We start from the raw sequence: 22,381 nt of genomic DNA on the forward strand, positions 1-22,381 counted from the left end.
CTCCCATTGTTCCAGAGGCTGCTGATGTCCACTGGTCAGAGCCCCTGGGGATGTGCTCTGTGAAGGGCTCCACTGAGCGCTGGCATTTGCCTGAGGCCAAGCCAAAATGGAAATCAGGAGATACACCCACTGAGCACATCTCTAATCCTAAAGGATGGATTAGAGATCCTTGCTCTGATTGTTGCATGCTATAAACACAGAATGAACAGGTGACACTAAACACATGTTCAGAAATAATGCCTCCTTTTTTTTAAAACAGTGTGATTTTATTACAAATGAAAGCACAGTTAAAACATTTGTTGCAATCAATAACCACAAAATCACTTCCTTATGGATACATAGCATCAAAAATACACCCCTTTACTATCAAAAATATTCCCCTCTCCTAAAACTTAGTCGCCATTCATTAAAGAGATTTCTCTTCCCTTATAAAAAATGGGTTTAGGTCTATGTACATCAGTATCACATGCAGATACACTGACACATGCACAAGTTCCAGTGATGAAACTGTTCAAAAGGTTCCCTACTCTCTTCCTTTTCTAGGCACAGAGCGCTCCTTTTGTTTCTACTTTCCCTCTTCCTTGCTCTTGATTCCATGTCCAATACTGACATATTGTATTGCTTTTGTTTTTAAAATCTTTGCTGTTTTAGTATGTATCTTTAATGGTTAACTAGAGGCATGTCAGTAATTCAGGGCAGCCTTTAAGGCTCTTCAGATGGGTAAATGGAACCCCTCAGTGGCTGCTATCCCTGCAGAAGACACGTATTGATACATTTCTCCTTCTGAGACCCTTTTAGACGAAGACAGAGCCATCCTGGTCACTGGTGTTCTGGGTTACGTTGCTGTTCACCACACTTTCTGCATAACTAAGTGAATGAGAGACCTGGTAGTGACTGCAGGGCCCACAGAAACACAGGAATGGACAGTACTTCAAGCAGACATGATAAAGGTATTTCCTGAATTTTTCCCCAGCAAATGCATAGATAAAAGGATTGAGACAACAATGACTGAATGCAATGGTTTCAGCCAGGTGCATTGCATAGTCCAATGACTTAATTTGGTTGCAATCTGTGAATAACTCATAGTGATTTAAAGTATCCAGAAAAATCAGTACATTGTAGGGGGACCAAAACAGAAAAAAAACCACCACCACAACCAATATCAGTTTTATGGCTCGGGCTTTTTTCTGATTTTTGCAGGACAGAAGAGTTTTGATGATCCCACAGTAGCAATAGAATATGATACAGACTGGGATGAGAAAGCCAATGGTGTTCAGCTCCATATTGCAGAACACTGGCCAGATGTTCTCCAGCTTCTCTGGGAGGACAGCAATGCAGTAATTTTCTATAAGCTGGGAGAACACAAATTGTGGCACCGACACTAGCACTGCTATTGCCCACACTCCGCAGCTTACCAGAAGGCCATGTCTTACTGTCCTGGATCTCAGAGAGTAAGTTGCCCTGACAATGGCCAAGTACCTGTCGATGCTGATAGCAGTGATAAAGAACATTCCCCCAAAGAAACCAATGTAATACAGTGAGGAAACAGCTGTACATGCAGTGGTCCCAAGGGTCCATCCACGGGCCGTGTTGGACGCCCAGAACGGGAGGGAGATCACAAAGAGAAGGTCAGAGATGGCCAAGTTCAGGAGATAGATGTCAGTGATGCTTTTTTTATTGCCTTTCACAATGGCAAAAACCACCATTAGATTCCCCGTGAGGCCAAGAGCAAACAAGATGATGTAAAATAGTGGCAGAAATATTTTCCCAAACTCTTGGATGTCGGTTTTATTGCAGAAGAAAGCATCTTCATCGTAAATGTATTCAGTCGTGGCTTGTGAGTAGGCTTCCGTCATGCTGAATTTGCTGGCTAGAGGCAAAATGGAAAGAGTAAAGAAAATAACATTAGAGTGATCTTATATGTACTATGGTAAATACTGAAAGACTGCACCAAGCATACTTTGGGATTTTGTCACTATTTATTTTAGTGAGGGTTGTGTTACTGTGGAGCTGATGGTAGTTATGTTATGACAAAAGCCCAGACTCTGCTGTTACATGTACTTCACTGAAAATTAACTCTTTAGAATAATAAAAAAATTAATGAGATTTTCAAGGGCTGTCACATAAGCCCCTACTTATTGAAGTGCAGCAGGAGCTGAGCTGAGATCTGGCTGAGCTGTGCATATGATGCATGGCAGCACCACGAGCAAGGCAGGTGTTCTGTTGGTCTGTGGGCAGTGCTTGGCAGGAAACGATAGTTCACAAGTAGATGTTGAGCAGATTCAGTGCCTATCAACACCCCAACAGCCCCATCTTCCGCTCTCACCAGCCTTGGGCTGGAAAGGGTACAAGGCACCCAGTTTGGCCAGGCCTGAGCTGATGCTTGCTGATAAGGGAGGAGCAAGTCTTTACTGAGACATTGCTGGCAGCAAGCCTATCTTTGATGAGGCTTTTCTAAAAATCATCCTATGATCAAAATAAGAGAAAATATATTGACCCTTTTCCTCAAGTAACAAAGCATCTCATGACTGCTCCTGCTCTGGCTGTGAGGCTGGAGCCAGGAATTCACCTTGGCTGAATCCAAAGAGACTGTGGGGTGCAGGTGTGTGACCTCTAGGCTCAGTGGTCTGCACTTCCAAAAACAGAGCACCTGTCATTTCATCTGCTCTCCTTTAGAATGTGGTGTTCAAGTCCCTGCAAAGATTTCTGTTTGCAAGGAATCAAAAACCCTCTAGGAGTGCAGATGTTGCTGTATTTGATCTGCTCCCTGGTTGGGTAAAGAGCTTGGAAGTATCCATTACTTGGTCTCACTGTAGGAGATGAAAGAAAGTATGATACACTGTCCAGAAGCCCAGGGAGGTGATTACATGGCCAAACCAGCCTGTTAAAGCTGAGACTGAAAGAAAAGGTCAGTGATAACCAAACTGCAACTAACAACTACCCCTTGGCCACATCTTCTCACAGGAACCCCCGCTGCCTGTACAGAAGGGAGTCAGTTCAGTGACCACAGGCTGCCTATGTTTACATCTCCTGTTCGTGGGAGATGTAATCAGTACAGCCAACAAAGAGCAGTGCATATTCATCCAATGCAGGTCAGGCCAAATCTGCTTCAAGACAAGACAGACTGCTTTCCAGACTGCTGACCACACTGATGAAACTTCTTTTCCTGGATATAAGGTGAGCATGGACACACTGCTCAGTAGTGGGTGCTGATGGTGTATAGCTACTCTGACTCCTGACACAGCTAAGTGATTGGAATCCACATTTCAGCAACAGCAATAGTTTTTATAACTTCTGTTTCAAATAAGCCATTCAAAATTGAACTTGAAATAAAGATGTCCTCAGGTGTGAGACAGTTTTCTATGACATGGTGGTAACTACAACAATCTTCCCCATGAATAGCTACTGTGACCATACTGACATTTTCCCCTAATGCCTCATTGCCAGAGCATCGTTTGTGGTGTTGGCTGTGAAGTTCTGGCCTCTTATTTTGTAGCAATATCTTAAAGAGTGTATTTTTTGTCTAATGCAGGCTCTCAATTTTAAAACATTTTTAACCGGAATGTTCAAACCTGAATGTCTGCCTAGAGACTCTAAAAACATCTTTGTGGTTCGCATACAGGAAAAGTGGGCTAGAAAAGGCTGTCTCAGCACTGGTAGCTCTGGGGCATGGGCACAAAATGGGGAGAGCTCTTTGCAGCAGGCAGGCACCCCCATGGGCAGAGTGGCTCTTGCAGTATCTATCCACTTGAACTGTTGGAATCCATAAGCTTAGAGGATTTTTAAGAAATGGTTAAAAAAAAAAGTATGTAGGCCTTAGATTGGAGTTTTGTTAGCATTGCAGAAAAGTTTCCCATGCAAGCAGAAAAGTTTCCCAAGCAGTAGACGTGACAAACAACAATAGGCCTCTGTAGAATTGGCTTTAGGATGGCAACAAGGTTATTTAATGTATATCTTTAGAAGATTAGTATGAATAGAATTCTGTTCTTTGTCTCTTATGAACTAGTCTTTGTTTTAGCTACCATTACGTATGTTTTATAAGATTGGATAGAATGCTTGTCAATATGTGTTTTCTGTGTGTGATTGGCTGAACTCTAGATTGAGATGATTTTATGTATTGCTGTATGAGCCCTCTCGGGGGAGACATTTTTGAGGTGGATCAGTGAGCTGTCATGTCTCCTTTTTGTATTCTGAGACTGATGTGCTGGAAATAAAAGCAAAAATCTCTTCACTGGTCTGGTTACAATGTTGTCCATACTGGACATTTTGCCGTGGCCTAGTGGGTTCCTTTTTCAAGACGTAGGTTCCTGACACAATTGGACTTATATCTACCGCTCACACAACATTGAACTGGGAGCCAAGTCTGCATTCAGAATCTGTCCAGCCCCTGCCTGTCAGCCCAGGGATAACAGTGGCTTCAATTCTCCAGCCTCTGAGGAGGGGGTATCTGGCACCAGCACAGGTAAAGGGATACAGGGATTACAGTGGCTTCAATTCTCCAGCCTCTGGAGAGGAGGTATCTGGCACCAGCACAGGAAAAGGGATACAAGCTGGAAAAGCTTAGGTGCTGGGGCAGAAGCTGACAGCAATTGCAAAAAAGATATTTATTTTCTACTGGTGACATAAATAAAGAGTTGCCATCTCTTTATCTGCCCTGTTGAGTGATACACATATGAGCAGGAGATATCCCATATAATCTCAATAACCCATCATTTTCTGCCATCCCATTCTGATTTCTTTCTTTCTTAGATTAAATGTATGCAGAAAAAGCAGCAGGGTGCCAAATCTCCTGTGCTGAATACGTGTCACTGTCAGCCCTCCCAGCTTCTTTGCCACTGAGCTGTTCCTGCGCCCATCTGTGCACCCAGAGCCCACGCCTTTCTCTGCGGGCTCATGTGCTCCACAGCTGGTTCTGCACTCAAGCAGCAGTGGCTGAGGGCTGCACAAGGGACTGACTGGGGCAGGAGCACATGGCCCATGAGAAGGGTTTGGTCAGCCTCAACAAGAGATGTCTCAAGAGGGATTTAGGGAGAAGGTGTAAAGGTGAAGCAGACAACTTTCCTCGGGGGCATAAATAGCAATAGCCATGGGAAATCATTACTTAATGTATTGAAAATAAATTTTTGCCATGATGGTGGTCAAACACCAGGACAGAGCTCCAGAGAGGTTGTGGTATCTAATCCCTGGAAGTACTTGAAACTCAGCTGGCCCTGCTCTGTGCATGGGTTTGGACAAGAGACTTCCAGAAGTCCTGTCCTATCCCTGTGACTCTGTGGCAATGCCAGACAGAGATCGTGCTGTTTCTGCAAACTGCTCCAGCTTCTTCTCTGCCAAGTCAGCTCCTGTTTCAGACATGTCATTCCTGATATGACAACCAGAAGTCTCATCAGACAAAGAGGAAAAAACTGATCAAAGCCTGCTTGTATCCCCTTAACACCTTTGCTAATTATGCTGTCATCCAGAGAGGGCTGTTTGGTGATGCTTGCCCTGACTGTCCGTGCAGTGTGAAATCCCTGTTCTGGAGAGAGGAAATGCACATTGCTTTACTCTCCTCTCTAAGAACCTTGAGCTATGCTGGTTTTTAACATGCTTGCTCTCTTAGTTGAGAAAGGAAGCTTGTCTGAAGAGTTTCCATATGTGTCTGTAGAATTCATTGTGCTCTGTTGGACACAGGATATCACACAAATAAGGAAATGCAGCTCCCACCAGGGACTAGCCCTCAGGTCTGGCAGAATTCTGCACAGACTTCTAAACTGGACATTGCCTGGAGAGAGAGTTGATTGTGGGAATGGCCACCTTCTTCACTGGAGAATGTTTACACAGATGTACAGGAGAAACTCCGGGCCTCAGTGAAGTAAACAGAAACATTGCTTGTGCTGGGATTTTTTCTGAAATACCTTTTCAGTCAAGTAATCTCCTCTAGTTTACTGATGAGGATCATTAATTTCTACAGTAACAAATTATTTCCTTTACCCTTGTTTGGGTGTTTGTGGGGTCTGTGGTACCTACAGCAATGGAAAGGTAAGACTGTGTATTGCATGTCCAGAGGCAAGCAAGGACTGCACTTACTAAAATGACATTGGTGTTTGAATCTGCTGGCAGTCTGTGGCTTATTCACTCTCTGTCTCCTGGATTTCATTTATCAGCAGTCACTCATATCCTTCCACCACCACTCATGCTGCACAGGCAATGCCACCAGCACTGTTTGAATATTTAGCTCCTCTGATACCACTTTGCTCAGCTTCAACTGTTGATACTCAGTGGATGGGCTGCAAATTTCAAAGGGCTCCCAGAACCCAGCCCATGCCAGATAGGGATAATGTGTTGAAATTATATTGCACCTTAAAGAGAGAAACTTAGATCTGACCATCCTCCATCCTTTCCTGTCACATATTCTCTGTCAGGCTCTCAGAGTCCACTGCAGCACATGCTGCAGGTTTCTTACCATCAGCTTCAACACAATTTTCTCTTTTATGCTTACAATAAATGTTCACCTTCAGAGTGAACTGAAGAGTGTAGAGGACACAGGAGGACTGCAAGGCTTTGAGGTTTCTCCATGAAATATTTTCCCTTGCTGACTACAGGAAATAGTAGATTCACTTCTGCTTCTCATGGAACTGCTCAACCACTTTTCTCTCTCTCTGGATTTCCCCATCAATTTTACACCCCATTCTTCACAAACACTTCTGCTCCTAATCATGTTTGTAGCTACCTCAAAGACCATAGTCTGCAAGACCAGGACCCCTGTTTCTCAACCCAACCACCATGTGCACCCCATGAAATACAGAGGGAAGAGAAATTGCAAGAGGTCTGCAAACTCCTCTACGGAACAGAAGTTGCATTTCAATCTTCAAGCTACACTGGCACCAGGCTGGGTGACATAAGAGCAAATCCTGTTTACAAGTCTAGATATCAGATATATCAGATTCTTTCCAGGTATCACCCCTGGCACTTTAGCCAAGTACCATGTTACAGGCTTTACTGCCAAAAAGAGGGAGATCAACAAGCAGTTTGCCTCCCTCTCATGCTGCTCCTACCACCAAATTAAAAGAAGCGAAAACAATGACCAAATCCAGACCTCTGCTAGAGGGTCACGCTTCAGATTTGCACAATATGCTAATAAAAGTATTTCAGCCTCAGAAGGATTTTCACACCTTAGTCAGCATTTCTGAGTGATGCTTACATGCTTTCCTCATGCTAGAAAAAACATGTTTTCAATGCACCCGGAATAACCTGATGAATCAGCTGGCCCTGGGAAGCTGTAGGCTTTGTGAGAAACCCTGTGAAACCCTACAGGTGTGTGAGTATCCCTTTTTCACCCTTAGATCTGAGCTGCCATCGCCCCACCCAAATATAAATGCTCTTGCTTTTTCGCATTTGCAACTACACCCACCTGCTTCTTACAAGCTGGTGATTCTCAGCAAGAACACAGGGATGACCTCAGGCACCTCCAAATGAAATGTTGAAACTATGGTGGCACTTCTAATACACAAAAGAAAAGAGATTAAAGTAAATAACCAGAACTGGGCAAGAACAAGGAGGAGATAACACTCTGGGTAAAACTTAAAAACCCTGGCAAGCAGCTACCACAGAAATTTGATTGCCACAGACACCTCTACCCATGGTTTAGATAATACACCACCCCAAACGTAGGTGTTAGGGTTAATACATTAACCAGAGATGGGGCCTGGTTTCTAGTCCCACACCCTGCTAGTTCCTGTAATTAACTTAGTTTATTTTTCAGGTCAGGGTGGTTCCATTCATAGGCAATGGCCTGTGGAGCTGGTTGGGATCATGTTAGATAGCCAGGGGTCAAATGCAAGCCCATCCCACCAAATGCAGTTACTTTAAATCTTAAGTTTCATTCAGTCCTGAAGTGGGGACATGTTTCCCTATTCCACCTCTACATGCAGACCTTTGAAAGTGGGAAGCAAGGTGAGAGGGCTGATCTAACCTAACCCTTAACTCAGGCAAAATGAATTTAAACTGTTAAGGGGCAGAGTGCAGCTAAGGCCAACCTGTGTGGCTTTGTAGAAGAGGATTTTTAGTTTGGGCATTTGATGGGATTGTAAGGCTGAAAAAGGGAGCTGTGTGGGTGAGTTGGAGCTCTGACTTGCACTGCATGCTTATTTGGTAACACGTCTCCAGCCCAAAGAAAGACCAACAAAGCATTGCAATGGGATTTGGAGCAGTTAGATATCAGATCTCAAAAGACAGACATCCATGGAAGAAGCCTTGCTGAACTGGGAATATTGCTTGTAAAACATCTGTGGAAATGACAAGTTGAAAGCCAAAAACTCTTTGGTGTTTTCATCATTGTTCTGAAAGCACATTGGCAATGAGAGCTGGTAGGGGCATGTGATAGAAGGGTTACAGGACTAGAGAGTGACTCAGACAATCTGAATAATCTGGGGCTTCCTGGATGATTCACGTTGGCCCTAATGGAGCCAAATGTAACCAAAGTAACATGCTTGGGAGTTAAACAACATGGGCCATGTCTCAACAGTGGGGGCATATCTGAAAGGAAACTGCAAGAAAAGCTGATGCAACCCTCAGGTGTTAAAAGAGCTTCCATGTGGGAAGGAACAAAAGAAGGATGACTTTACCATAGCAGAGCTTGATACAGGGGATGCAGGAACAATTTGGTAACATCTGATTTCACTTTTGCTTGTGTTAATAATCTTGCTAATTATTTGAGTGGGATTCCCTGCATCACTGTATCCTTTACAGTGATGCAGGGAAATTCAAACCAGAAACATGCAAGACAGGAATAAGATGAACATTTTTAATAATGAAAGGCTAATGACTGGAACAGACTTCAGGTAGGAAAAGGACATTTTTTGCATGTCTGAGGGTCTTCACTTTGAGAAATGGATTTAGGCCAGACATAGTGGAGAAGCTCAGTAGGAGGGTGCTGGATTAAATCCTACAGCCCTTGACAGGCAGGGAGGCAGATCAGGTTGGGGCACAATTCTCTGAACAACCATTACTCTCTCCTGGTGATAAACGACTGGAAAAGCTAAACCCTTTGAGCTCTGCCCAGCACCAGCTAGCTCAAATCCTGGGGTGTGAGCCCTGGAAGGAAGCAGGGTCCTGTGAAAACCACAGAGCAGCTGCTAGTGTGGGGTTAGCAGTGAGGCTATCGTGATAGCTGTGGAAAGAAAGCAGCACAGTTTGGAGAGGTTATTATCAAATAACCACCCTGCTGAAACCTGTGTATTTTCCCACCTAACCAGTTCTTTTTTCATTCCTCCCCAGCTTCTGAGTGAGTGTGGAGTAGTGCCACATGCTTGCTGTCCCTCCAGCTCTTCCTTGATGACGTTTAGATGAGGAAATTTCTTTCTTTGGTGTTTCTTCTTTTTTCTGTCATTTACTCTCACATCAACTGGACTATTTCTGTGGCCCATCAGAATTCTGCAAACCTAATAATTGCTTTTCAATTTGGTAATAATTTAATTTATGGAGGCTTACCCCAGTAATTTGAGGATGAGTTTTTTAAAAGCAAGTAGTTCTCTGGGATGCTTTGTTATTGAATTTTCCAATTTAAGGTGAAGTTGAAGGTGCAGAAATGTGATGCTGAGGCTTTCACAGAATTAGGCTACTTAAAGTGTCATAAGTAAATGACTCAGAACTAGAAGGCAATAAAACCACTGCTGATAAGAACACGACTGAATATTGCAAAGATCTTGGATCCCCTTACAAAAGTATTTAGGTCAAATATTTTTTTAAATGCCAGTTCACTGATCCAATTCTACGGTTTTTACACCAATATCACAAACTAAATTAGAAGCAGACACCACTAGCTGAAAATGAGAAGCATGTAAACCCACAAACTCAAACCAATGGTTTTTGGTGGAAAAATGTATTTGGAAAGATCAGACTTTGATCATGGATGGCAGGAGGAGATAATGCAGAGTCCAAAATCTCTAGAGTCTCTCTCACTTTTGCCTAGGGCATTACAGTTTTGGAAAGTGCTTTCTCAATGATGCTCCATGCATACCTGGAGGTAGCAGCAAGTAATCAGAGCACAAGATTTATATCAGCCCATCACATCAAAATTAGGTGTACTCAAAATTTATAAAGAAACCCCAAAACCTCTGCCAATGTCAAGGGCTACATCACCTGTCTTTCAGAGCAACAACAGAGGTATTATTTTGAACCTTGCCCTTGCTCCCTCAGTGCACTGGCCAGGCTGGTGGCCTCACTCAGGTTGTTTGTGCTGCCCCCACAGCAAAGCAGGCACGGGGCACTGAACCCAGGTGTCCTGGGCACATCCTGGCCCCAGAAACATCCCCCCACTCGCTGTTTTTTTGCCCCACCAGGCAGACTGGCTGTGAGCCAGTTGGAAGGGACAGCTTCGCCACAGCAGCGTGTGGTTTGCCAGGGCCAAGCTAAGTCCTGATAAAGCCCTGGCAGCTCACCCCTGTGGTTGCTGGTGTATTTATAGAGGGAGCCGAAGCTTTCAGTGGTTTCATCTCAGCTCTGGGCGGACAAAGCCCCTCTGAGGCTGCCAGGGTGGATATGCAGGAGCCTTGGTGCCTGCACACTCAATGGAGCAGGGAATAGTTTCATGTTTCAGGGCATGAGCGAGTCTCTTGAGCACGTGAAGCTGTTTCAGAAATGACTCCATGCATTTAGGAAAGATGATGTGACAGTGCGACTCAGACTCCCGTGTCTCCCCTGCATGTTAAAATTGAGGTTAAAAATCACTGAAATGGTTCTGAAATTTGCATCCATGTCTCTCAGGGTGGTCTTGATCCTATGCCCAGAAGCAAGGGACCTCTGCAGAGCTTCTGCAGCCTGAGATGGTTTCCCGGCAGTGCCCTGCTGCCAGGGATCAGCCAAGGGATAGGAAATTCAGGAAATAGGGATACTGTTGTAGAGCAGTGCTTATCTTGGTCCTCACAGAGGCTGGGGAGCACTTTAACTCAGCTGCTGGGGAAGCAGTGGCAGAGCTGAGGGAGCAGCTGCCCTCCCAAGAGCTGCCCCCAGGGAACTGTGTGGTTGGGGCTGTTTTCTTGGAAAACTTATTTCACAGTTATTTCATCTAACCTGTAAGTGCCCCTAATTGCCTTTTCTGCTTGCACAGTTGCTCAGGCACTCTGTATCTATTTTTTCAAATGTATAGCTGGACTTTTTCCCAGTGTTTTCTCTTACCTGCTCTTCCTCAGTATTTCTTTTTCCCAGGCTTTCTCTTCTGAAGAAGCATTCAAATTTCTTTTGTATTTTCTGTTGAAGGGACAGCAAAAACAGGTGATTATTTGTAGCTATGAGCACTGTTTGTAATTATTTATGGTTACTATTGGTTCTGTCCTCTCGCTGCCTTTATTGTGGCATCTATTTGCTTCTTGCCCCCACCCCTTTTTGTGCTTAGTAATTTCAAATTGCCTCAGCGTCCCTGAGAAATGAGAGAAGGCTCTTTAGCAGTTGGAGATATTTTAAATCATCTTCCCCATCATTTCTGAGAGCAGAGCACATTAAATCTTCTTGATCATGTATGGCTGAGATTTATCTTCTGGAGTTGCCAGCTCCTTCCTGTGAATATCAAGCTTTCTATGGGATTTAGTCTCAATTTATTATGTGCTGTCTTTTGTTAGATTTTAGCAGTTTTTTCTCCCTTTTGGACTTTTTCTGTACTGCTGAAGCCCTTTTGATTCATTGCAGTTGCCTTCTTTTATCCTGTCATCCAGTTCCCTGCCTCTGGCTGCACACAGGGCTTGCCCCAGCAGAACAGATTTTGGAAACCACTGCTGTGGATCTGTGTTTATATCTCACAAGTACTCCGTGGGTTGCCACCACTGTGGCGTTACTCAAATGTCTCACCCAAACCGGCAGACATCTTCATGTAACATCTTTCCTGTGGAAAGCTGAGTCACAGGAAAATCAAGTATGCTATACAGAAAGGTAAGGGCTTTAAAATATCTTTAATTTCCATTGCTCTCTTGCTGGTCTGTCTGTATCAGGTGCTTTCTATTGACTCTACCAGATTTTCTCCTTTGGGCTGTCTTTCAGTATCAGTGATGTTTTGGACGTTGGTTCACTGACTAAAACTAGAAGCAAGCAATGCTGGTGAGTTGTGCAATCTCTGCAGACATCAAAGAAAAAGCTTCTAATGAAGTAGAAGGGTGGTATCTTCTCACTCTGTCCTTCTAGGTTAATGTTGCACACTAGTCATATATCAGCATTTACTTACCTTGAGGATTTCTACCCAGGGTGAATATTCCTCATACCACAAGATGCCACAAATAATTAGCGACTGAGTAAAATTTATCTGCCCTGCTTCACTTCGTTAACAGAAGTGCTTCCCTTTTTACTTCCACAGTTTGTAAACAGTACCCACATCATCTTTACCCAAATTAAATATCATTTAGGTTCCAAGCACTAAGCAGTGAAGAATTCCCTTAAGTTCATGAGAAACCATTTTGTCTCATTTTGCTCTGTCAAATTATAGGGGAAATATAATTGTCTCTTACCTTAATTCATAGCTGCATTGAAAACCAATGTTTTCTTCCAGATGAGCCTGTTTGGATTTAAATGTGTGTTTCCTCTTCTCTAATGCTCGTGCCTACATGAACGTGTTGGCTTCCTGGGCAGAGCTTCGGGGCTGAGCTGAGAAAGCACCGATGTGCTGTGCTGGGGTCCTGCTGGCTTCTTGTGAATCACCAAGTCGGATGCAGCCACTCAGAGGGACAGAAGTGCTTACAGGGGACAGGATTTGCACAGAGACAGAAGTGGCCTGAGGTACCACGACAGCATGTGATAGCTATCACTCCCTTAATTTCCCCCATTCTACGCAGAATGAGACATTTTTCACTCAGACACAGAACAGTGTGTAGAAATACAAGTTTGGTACAATAGCAGGGTCCTTGAGCTGTGGGGATGCAGGATGCAGCACAGAGGAGTACAGGTATGGCATGGTAGAAGATGGGGCACAGGCTGGCACTGGCACTACACACCTCACAGATGGTCAGGTAAAAAAAATGCAGATCTGGAGATGGTAAAATGGTAGGTTGTGTATAGACCAGTGAAGAGAGAAGAAGGTATAGAAGCATGTTGGAAAACATAAAAAAATTATCTAAAACAGATCAAAGGAAAAAAAAAAGGAAAATCGGGGTGAGCATTGCACTCATCCCAGGGAAGGACTGGAGGTGCTCACAGCTCTCTCTGACACCTCACTTCACCACAACTACCAGCCTTAGGACTCAAAGGAGCAGGAATAAGGGTGAGCATAATGCCAGGAAAATGGATAGAAACTATGTGTGTGCAAAAAATTGAAGCTGCAATAATGTTCTTGTTCTTCTGCAACCAGCAGATTTAAATTGGTAACAATTGGAGCTTTGAGAATGCCATCGCACTCACAATAAATTCTTGGCTCTATCAAGATACATTGTGCCCCTTCTTTGCCCGTAAACAAGATTTTAAGCATAGTGTCTCTCTGCAGCCCAGTGGAGTCAGAAGGTTTAAAATACTGGGATGTTCAAAAATCAAGGACCCTTCTTGGCCCCTGACCTGACCATCCTGCTCAGGGTTGCACCATGAGTGCAGCACAACTGGGATGCTGTGAAGCACATTGCCAGGCACCCCTGGACACAAAAGCAGCTCCTCTGGGGTGGAGCAGGGCAGGAGGATGTGCAGCGGGTGTGTTATGAGAAACAGACATTGCATGCAGCTGGCTGCTGCACCAATACCAAGGCCCTCCAGGACACATGGAATGCGGTCCTGGAAACACCCCCAGGTACTGCCCCTGCCTCAAAAGTCAAGGGAGATTAAAATGCCTTCTCCCAAAAGGCAGAGCTGTGCTGTCTTCAGGCAGGCTGACCTTGGTGGGATTTTGTGGGTGGAGAGTACCTTCCAGGTTGCCTGAGCTGTTGCTTGTGGATTGATTAGCAAGTTACCAGGCAAACATCTTCGTGTAAGTTCAGTTCTGGTATTTCTGCCACATTTTGTGGTTTTTTACTGTATTATGCTTTATCTAGCAAATGTTACATCCCCAACATAGCAGTGTAGTTAAGGTCAAACCTTGATGGGCCTCCAATATCAGCCAAAATATGCAAGTGATATCAGCCAGGTGAGCCAGGACAAGAACCTGTGGAAATAATCAGGGAACTAACTCCTGGAGAGGTGTTAGCCAGGGACAGCAAAGATACACTGCTGGAAAGAAAGTTTAAAGGGTAGGGAATTATAAAGGGCCAGAGCAGTGAATTTTCAAAACTCACCTTTTTCTCTGACAAGTGCCAGCAGGCCACTTTAAAAACAGATGTAAAGCACTCTGCACTGTTTTCAGGACAACATCAAAAGGCTGGTTTCTCCCCACATCCTGAAAGTAGGATCTATGACCACCCAAGTTTAACTTTCAGAAAGATCATTTCTGGTAGATGGTACTAAGAAAATGTTCTCATTGTGTGAGAATCATGAGATTCAGAAAGTTGAATGAAGATTTCCTCAATGCCAGTGATAGTCTGATACAATCAGAGCAGCACTGCTGTGTCAGTAGATGTGCTGTTGTTTAGAGGACACCCAAATCTAAATTTGTCTCCCATGTCCTCATGGGGATGATGGGCTCATCCTCATGAAGGGCTGTGTCCCTCCATGCCCCACCTCCCTCAGCCTTGTAAAGAAGGCACAGAGAGACCAGCCGGAGCTTCCCCACTGCACATGCCAAGCTGGTTTGCTGCTGAGCTGTAAAACATGGGCAGAACCCAGAGAGACACAGCCACCCTCACTTTGGTGGGCACCTGTTGTGTTGGGTCCCCAGGACGAGGTGAGAGATGAGGAATTGACTTCATGTTCTCAGAAGGCTGATTTATTATTATATTATATTATATTATATTATATTATTCTAAAACTATACTAAATAAAGAGAAAGGATACATCAGAAGGCTAGACAAGAATGAACACAGCTGGACTGGGATTGGTCATTAAGTAAAAAAAACAATTCACATGTTGGGTAAACAATTCTTCAAATCACATTCTGGAGCAGCAAAACATGGAGAAGCTGAGGCTTCTCATCTTCCCAGGAGTCCTGGCAAAGGGATTTTTCAGGAACTATCATGGTGACAGGCACCCACTCCTGGGTCACCAATACTCAGCACAGTACCTCTGGTGTAGCTCTTTGCAGGCAAAACCCAAAAAGAAAAGGGAAGTCAGGACTTCCCATATGTAACAGCAGGAGAGGCTGACCCCAGGCATTGCTTACTTCCAGGTAGAAAGAACCTCCTAGCCATAGGGTTCTCTTGGAGGTGGTCATCAACCTCTTCCTCCTGTGTGCCCAGAATTTAACTGGAACCAAGCACAGAGCAGGCTATTACCCTCAAAAGGAAATGAAGTTTGCCAAATTTTACCCACACAGGTTTTATCTGGAGACTTCAATTAAAGAGAAACCAAGTCAAGCTGGCTCACAGAGATCCTCAGCAGGCATCCCTGGGAGACACAAAAGGCATTTTGCTGTATTCTGCTATGAGGGATAAACCTAGATAAGAGTGCTACTCATTATTATGGTGTGCACTCGTAGTGCAGCATAGAGAGATGTGAAACCAATACCACCTGAAAGGCAACTGCCACATCAACCATATATCTGCTCTCCATCTTCAGCCTCTGTTCACTCATACTGAGGACAGCTCAGGAATAAAAAAATTCTGAGGAAGCTGCTGAAAAGTTTTTCATTCAGATGCATACACAATAGATGAAAACATCTTTTGTTTCTCCAAGCTAAAAAAAAAAAGACATTGCATCCCTTGTAACCAGAGAGACTTTTCCTGGGAAGGGCTAGGTGCAGTGTGCTGCTTTCCCAGCTGGGAGGCACACAATGATTTTACAGGAAGAAATCAAGAGCAAAGGAGGTATGTGCAGGGACCCTGTGGATAAAGAGGGGCAAACACACTGTTCTTTTTATTCCACATCCCTCTGAGTGGCCTTCCAAATTTGAAAACTCATTTCTTGAATATCTGGGGAGACCAGAGGTACTTCAACACCACTGGCATCTCCTCCTGCCCTGTGCCAGGCTGCCAGGTCAGCTTGGGGAGGCAGGGTTTTGCACAGTATCACTGGCAAGTTCAAGCTTTGTGGACTAAAGCACTCGGTAAAGAATTGTCTAGTCTGAAGGATCAAAATGCTGCTCTCCCCATCACACTCTGCTTTTGCTGCCATGGAGGAAAGCCTGGTGGTGGTGATTTTCTACGAAAAGAGGCTCTCTTGGTTCTCAAGAGTTTCACTGGAGTCCCCTCTGCAGGCCAGTGGGGAACAGTAGTGGCCTGGGGGTACCTGCACCATCCTCCCAGGATGGAGCCCCTGAGCTCCACAGGATCTCTGGGGTGCAGAACTGCTGAGCGTGGCACAGCAGCATGACACACACCATAGCCGCGACTGCACTGACCCCTGCTGGACATTTTTTCTCTTATAATTTCTCCAAAACTCTCATCTTTTCTGTCAGCTGGGTAGAGGCACTTCTGGAACTGAGCCCCTGCCACATCGGTGTCCTGTTCCTCCCACGCTGTCCTGCAGTAGAGCCCAGCCGGCAGCTTTTGGTGCAGATGTGAGCACCAGCTGCTCACACACAGACACACCCAAAAATCACAGAAATCATTTCTGTGCCTCGCTTTTGAGACAAAACCCAGCAGAGAGAGCCTCATCCCTTCATGGCATTGTTCTGCAGACATGCAAGAAGACAACTGAGCTCTGGTGTCTTTCCAGCTACCACTGGGAGCTGCATTTATTCTACATTAAAAAGGTGGGGATGCAGAAATTACCCAGTGAGGAAGAGAGAAGTCATGTATAGGGATGAAAATGTTTCATCCTGAGGGCTGCTGAAGGGAAGAGTGAAATAAAGCTGAATGTTTGCACAGTTTCTACAAGCAGTAGGAGCATGGCTCAAACAGATATCAAAAATTAAGAGAAACATTTGTTCCCACATTAGAAATGTCACAGAAGGGATAGGGGCATTGAAACACTTTAGTGCTTAGGCTCACTCATGCCTTGGTGACCCCATTGTGATCCTGAGCTCCGGCTGTCACACAGCTGATGAGATGCTGTCCTGCCCTGGAGAGGTGGCAGAGGCTCAGCCAGGTGTCCTGCAGGTGTCCTCCTCCCCTGGGATAGGTGATGTGCCTGTGAGTTGCTCAGACCCACCTGTTTCAGGGTGTACCTGAGTTACACTGATCACTCATAGCGCATTGTGAGGCTGCCCTGCTCGTGAGGTCAGCTCCAACAGTAACAGCAAGGCCCAAGAAAGATGGGAAGAAGCCTTTGGCTGGGCAACCACATCCCTTCCCTCCCAGGCTCATCCAGGCAGAAGGAATGGCTGCAGAGCCACACTCCAACTGCAAGCTGCTGTTCAAGATGCTGAATAAAGAACTGCCTTTCCTCCCTCCTTCCCTCACCCCCTCCCCTCTCTCTCCCTTGTGCTGCTTATGAGAGCTGAAGCTGCTGGGTACATTTGCACCCAGCACCACCCCTGTCTCTGCAGCTGAGCACACTTCAGGGAAGGGTGGTGCTGGGGACACCGAGTTGTGCAGAGATGGTGGTGCAAGATGTGCATGGGTACAGAGACAGATGCAGACATAGGGAGAGAGGAGAGTGGAAATGCTGCCTGCCTTGCAGTGAGCATGGAGAAAGAGCCAAGGAAACCACCCAGCATTGCTCTTTGCTCTCAGCCCAGCTGAATACCTGAGCATTAGGGAACGAGACCTGTTTCCTCTACTCCTTGTTGTATAGGAAAGGCAGCTGGTTTGCAAACATTTCTTGCTACACCGATCTCTTTACCTTGCTGCGGGCTGCAGTCAAGGCTGGTGCTGACTCAAACACCAAGGACAATCAATACTTTTGCAATGTCCTGGTAGTCTGTGTTAGGCCAGAGCTCTGACCTTCCTTCCTTCCTTCCTTCCTTCCTTCCTTCCTTCCTTCCTTCCTTCCTTCCTTCCTTCCTTCCTTCCTTCCTTCCTTCCTTCCTTCCTTCCTTCCTTCCTTCTTTCCTTCCTTCCTTCCTTCCTTCCTTCCTTCCTTCCTTCCATCCATCCATCCATCCTCACATTCTGCACACACATTCACACCTTCTCTGAACTCAGGCATGTGGAGGATCACAGAGACTGCACATTCTCCAAGGGTGCCAGCTGAAGAAAGGGATGAATGTCTTGGCAATGCAGACCTGCATGCACATTCATTAATGTTAGTGGGAAATCTGCCTGGCTATCGGAGCATGGGGAGGAAGAGCTGTTTGCTGGGGTGACACAGCTGGCACTGCTGTTTGCCTGGTGGTACTTCTCTCTTGCATAGAGCTCATCCAACGTGGTAAGCCTGACCCAGCTGCTGACGCCAGCATTGCACTGGCTGCTGGAAAGCACAGCAGAGCTGCAGGGACACCCGGAGGCCCGGAGAGCTATGTGGGGTCAGAATGAGGCCCCAGCAGACACACACGTCAGCAGAGGCTGGAGGAACCCAAATCAGTGCTACTCTGAGGTGGGTATTTCTGTGACCTGTTTCTGTACATTTTGGCATTTCAGCCAAGTCAGCAGAAACGCAGATTTACCTAGAGCAGAAGCGCACTGCTCACAAGTCGTGCGTCAAAACTGACGCACTACAGTGGCAGCTTTGCTTTGCCCAGTATTACTTGCTGCCCTTTAAGGGACATTAACATTTAAGGTATGTTAACCAAATATAAATATCAGCCCACACATTACAGTTAAACCTGATATATTCAGACTGAAGTTATAATTACCTTTCAACTCCCCAAACTATTTTTATATCTGGACAGAATAGCTAAAGTCATGGGTTTTTTTTTTCTTCTGCTATGAGGCACCTTTCTGGACCCTCTTCCGGCACAGTCAGCAATTTCCATGCTGCTTCATAATTGGTACACATATAGTTGTATATATAAAAAGTGTTTTCAAGAGGCTGAAAATAAAATAGGATTCTCCTGGATATGACACAACTAACTTTGGGAGTCAGGCTTGGGCAGTTTCATGTATGCTAATGTAGAGGCCCATCCCTGCACAGGAGCATCCTTCAGCTAAGAGAAGAGTGGGACACAAATACCCTTCAGTAACCTTTCCTTTTCCCCTCCTTACAGTTTTGCCTGGTTCTGACCTCCAGCTGCAGCTGCATGTTACCACAACAGAAAGAGGCAGAGTTGTGCTGCTGGCTGGCAGGGCTCCTCCAGACAGCATCAAGTCAGTCCCATCCTCAACCCCAAACTGCATGCACTGGCCTGAACAAGTGGTCTGAAGGCCAGAGATTCTGCCAAGGATTTAATAAGTTTGTCTCCATGTTGCCTTGGGAAGGGGGCTTAAGCATAATGCCAGAAAAAACCAGATATGGACTAGTTTCTTACTCCAGGATGTTTTACTGTTTTGGGACAACAGATTATGATAATCTGTGCTAAAGTGGCAGTCCTGCAGCTCAGAGCTGAGATGAGGAACAATCTGCTAGGTCCCACCTGACACTATTTTCTGAGGGATCTAGCAACATCATAAAATGGCATGTCCTCCCTCATACATCCCACTTTTTGCTGCTGTAGTTGAACAGCGTGGTCCTTAAACATGCCCATACAACTGCTGCACATGTTTGCAGTGTGGGAAGTGATGAGCACCCCTGATGCCACTGCAGTGCTCCAGCCTGTCAAGGCCAGACATTCAGACATTCAGAGAGCATCATGAGTGGCATCAGACAAATCACCATCTTTCTAAGAGACTCTCTGTAGAAGGGACCCTCTGGTGCAAGTAACACCAGTAAATCAAAAGAAAAAATGTACTTTAGGTTTAAGCTTGAATGTGGGTAACAGTTACTCTGGTCTCTGCTTTAAGGTGATGTGCAGAAGCTAAAACATGATTACATCTGACTGTTTCATGTGCCAACATCATTCCAAATCCTCTTTAACCTGCATTATCTCAGCAGAAAGGAAAAACAAGATCAGAATGTGAAGGTAAGCAGCAGATATGAGCAGGAGCCATACAACAGTTGTGATGGAACAGCTGTGCTGGGTACCTTTTATGCAAGTAGGTGAGCAGGCACTGGGGCTGTGCTGGGTGCTTTAGCTTCAGCTTCCTGTGATCCCTGCTCTTGGGAAAACACTAAAATTTGGAATTTTCCTCAAGCTGTCAGCTTGCACAGATACAGGAAGATGTCTTCTGCTCTCAGTGCTCTCACAGGCACAGGAAGGGCAGCTGACTGCTCCAGGCTCATCCCTTCAGAAAGCAGAGGAGCTCTGTGACCCACAGGAGTGCTTCTGGCCACCCAGAGCAACACAGGGCAGCTCCTGCCAGCAAAGCACTCCCTGGATGTGAGTATCACCTTCTCCCTTTGCACAGGAAGGCAGCAGTACCAGCTTAAAGTAGTTGGGCAGTGAAGAGAAGTTGAGGTCAGGTCCAACTCAGAGCTCCTGCTATTGCTGATAAAACAGATAAAACAGAAGCCAGTTGCATCTGGCAGAAAAACACTTTAAGCTGCAGAAAGCATCTCTTGCTTCCTTGCTGGAAGGTGTTGTGGCAACAACAGGGCAGGATTTCCTCCAGTGAGAGCTCAAAAAGTGAAAGACTGCAAAGAAGGCTCTGCATGTTTAGGCTACCCTCATGACACTGGGTTACAGCCCTTGTGGGGAAGCCCTGGATCACAGCCTCCCTCCAACAGCTACATAACAGCAATCAATGAAACCTCTGAGCAGAGGAAGATGTCCCCCAGCAGACGTGCTCAGCAACCAGAAAAAGGCCATCATCATCTTGCCAGCTTGGGCAAATGAGTTCCAGCACCTGTCCCAAAGCACTCGCACAAGGGGTGCAGGGTGAGGCTGCTGAGGCAGCAGAAATCATTCCCACCTCTTGTGCTTCTGTGCTCTTGTGCTCCAGAGGGCTCATACTGTGAACCTGCAGGGGAGAGAGTTGGTGCCACCCTCCTGCTCACCACCCTTTGGCTTTGCCCTGAGTTTTTGTGAAACCCTTTTTAGAAAACCTGAGGGTTTGCATATCCAAAAAGGCCTGGCTGGCAATAAGGCACCTGAAAGGTAGAGACTGTACTGCTGTGCCAGGCAGCAGCTGAACTGAAGAGGGGGCAGAGAAGAGGCAGCTGGAAGGACTATCAGTTGTGTAGATCTGTCCAGGACAGAATGAAATGCAGATGGTGACACAAATAACAATGAAACAGGTTCCTCAGATGTAAAGATAGTGCAATTATACTGCACACAGTGTCTTTATTGTCTTTATATGAAACTTAAAATATGGTGCTATCTTGTAGGGACAAACAGAAGAGAACAAAAAGCTTTAGAAAACCATTGCATTTATCTAACAGTATTTGCACATATAAAAGTATATATATGGGTGTATGGGTGTGTATTTGTGTATATATACACACATGGGCAAGTACAGATATGCATGCATATGTACATAGCTCTACACATATAGATACATATAGATATATCTATACGAATGGGTAGCCATTCACATATATAAAATCAGTCATTCCAAGTTGGAACAGTAGCTGGAATGTCAACCCCAGATGCTTGCTCAAGAGCAGTGACCACACTGGCACACCAGTTACCAGTTCAAAAAGTTCAAAACTGTTCAGAAAGTCCCCTGACAGCGACATGTGACAACTCACACCCACTATTTTTTCCACTCTTCAGCCTTTTTCCTGGTAACAATTTCTCCATCCATTCCTACAGCACTCATTCATTCCCATAGGGGCTGTTGCTTGACATTCACAGCATCATTTCTGAGCTACAGCTTCAAACCCTTCTAGCCAAGAAGCTGCAGGCCCTGGTAGAAGAGGGAGTCAGGATGATCAGGATCATACCTAGATATTAATTGATATTGATTTTACCAAAACATGGACAGCATTTATTTCTTGGTTGCTTATCCAATTACTCGCTCACTAAGCTCTTCTGGGGCTGGAAGCACTGTTCAGATCTGTCAACTGGGAGCCAGGCCCTGGCATGACACCTTAAGCTTGGGCCCCATTTTCCTCCAAAGAGCAGGCTCCCACTTCTGCAGTGAGTCCCATCCCTGCTCACAAAGCCATCACACTCTGCTGACAGGAGGGAAGGAACGGCCAAGTGTCCAGGGTTTGGAAACATAAACAGTTCTTTTCAGTACTCAGTCTGAAGGGGGGATGGTATGTTTCTGAGGTACCTCTCCATGTTGCTCTGGCTGTGTGGGAGTCTGCTGGTAATTTCATGAAGCAAGCAAGGCAGGAGGTGCCAAGGGAAAGGGAGGATGATTAAAAAAAAAAAACCTCTAAAAAGTGAGAACACCAAAAGCAACCACAATAAAAGCAAAACCAAGCAGCTGCTTCTACTTTTCGTGTCCTAAAAGGTTGCTCAAACAGTCGATGGCTGTGGATGCACAGTTGAGGATTTCTCAGTTTTAGGTCACCTGTCCAGGATGATAGTTTTGTACTTGTT

At 45.3% G+C, this 22,381-nt stretch overlaps 1 protein-coding gene across 1 annotated transcript; it reads right to left on the reverse strand.

The window, feature by feature from the left end:
* Positions 1–292: 292 nt before the first annotated feature.
* LOC128935636 (CX3C chemokine receptor 1-like) lies at positions 293–12,613 on the reverse strand. Its single transcript, XM_054274091.1, has 3 exons — positions 12,474–12,613; positions 11,158–11,229; positions 293–1,870 (listed from the first exon to the last, which is right to left on the reverse strand). Exon 3 carries the CDS (start codon positions 1,854–1,856, stop codon positions 795–797), a length of 1,062 nt encoding a protein of 353 aa, XP_054130066.1. The 5' UTR covers positions 1,857–1,870; positions 11,158–11,229; positions 12,474–12,613; the 3' UTR covers positions 293–794.
* Between the last annotated feature and the right edge of the window lie 9,768 nt (positions 12,614–22,381).

Source organism: Melozone crissalis, unplaced genomic scaffold (assembly GCF_028551555.1).
Source record: "Melozone crissalis strain CALT ecotype California unplaced genomic scaffold, PUWL_Pcris_2 ptg000016l_1, whole genome shotgun sequence".
Lineage (NCBI taxonomy): Eukaryota > Metazoa > Chordata > Aves > Passeriformes > Passerellidae > Melozone > Melozone crissalis.

Excerpts from the sequence above, each read along its gene's own strand:
- LOC128935636 (XM_054274091.1), bottom strand. The coding sequence starts at position 1,856 with ATGACGGAAGCCTACTCACAAGCCACGACTGAATACATTTACGATGAA.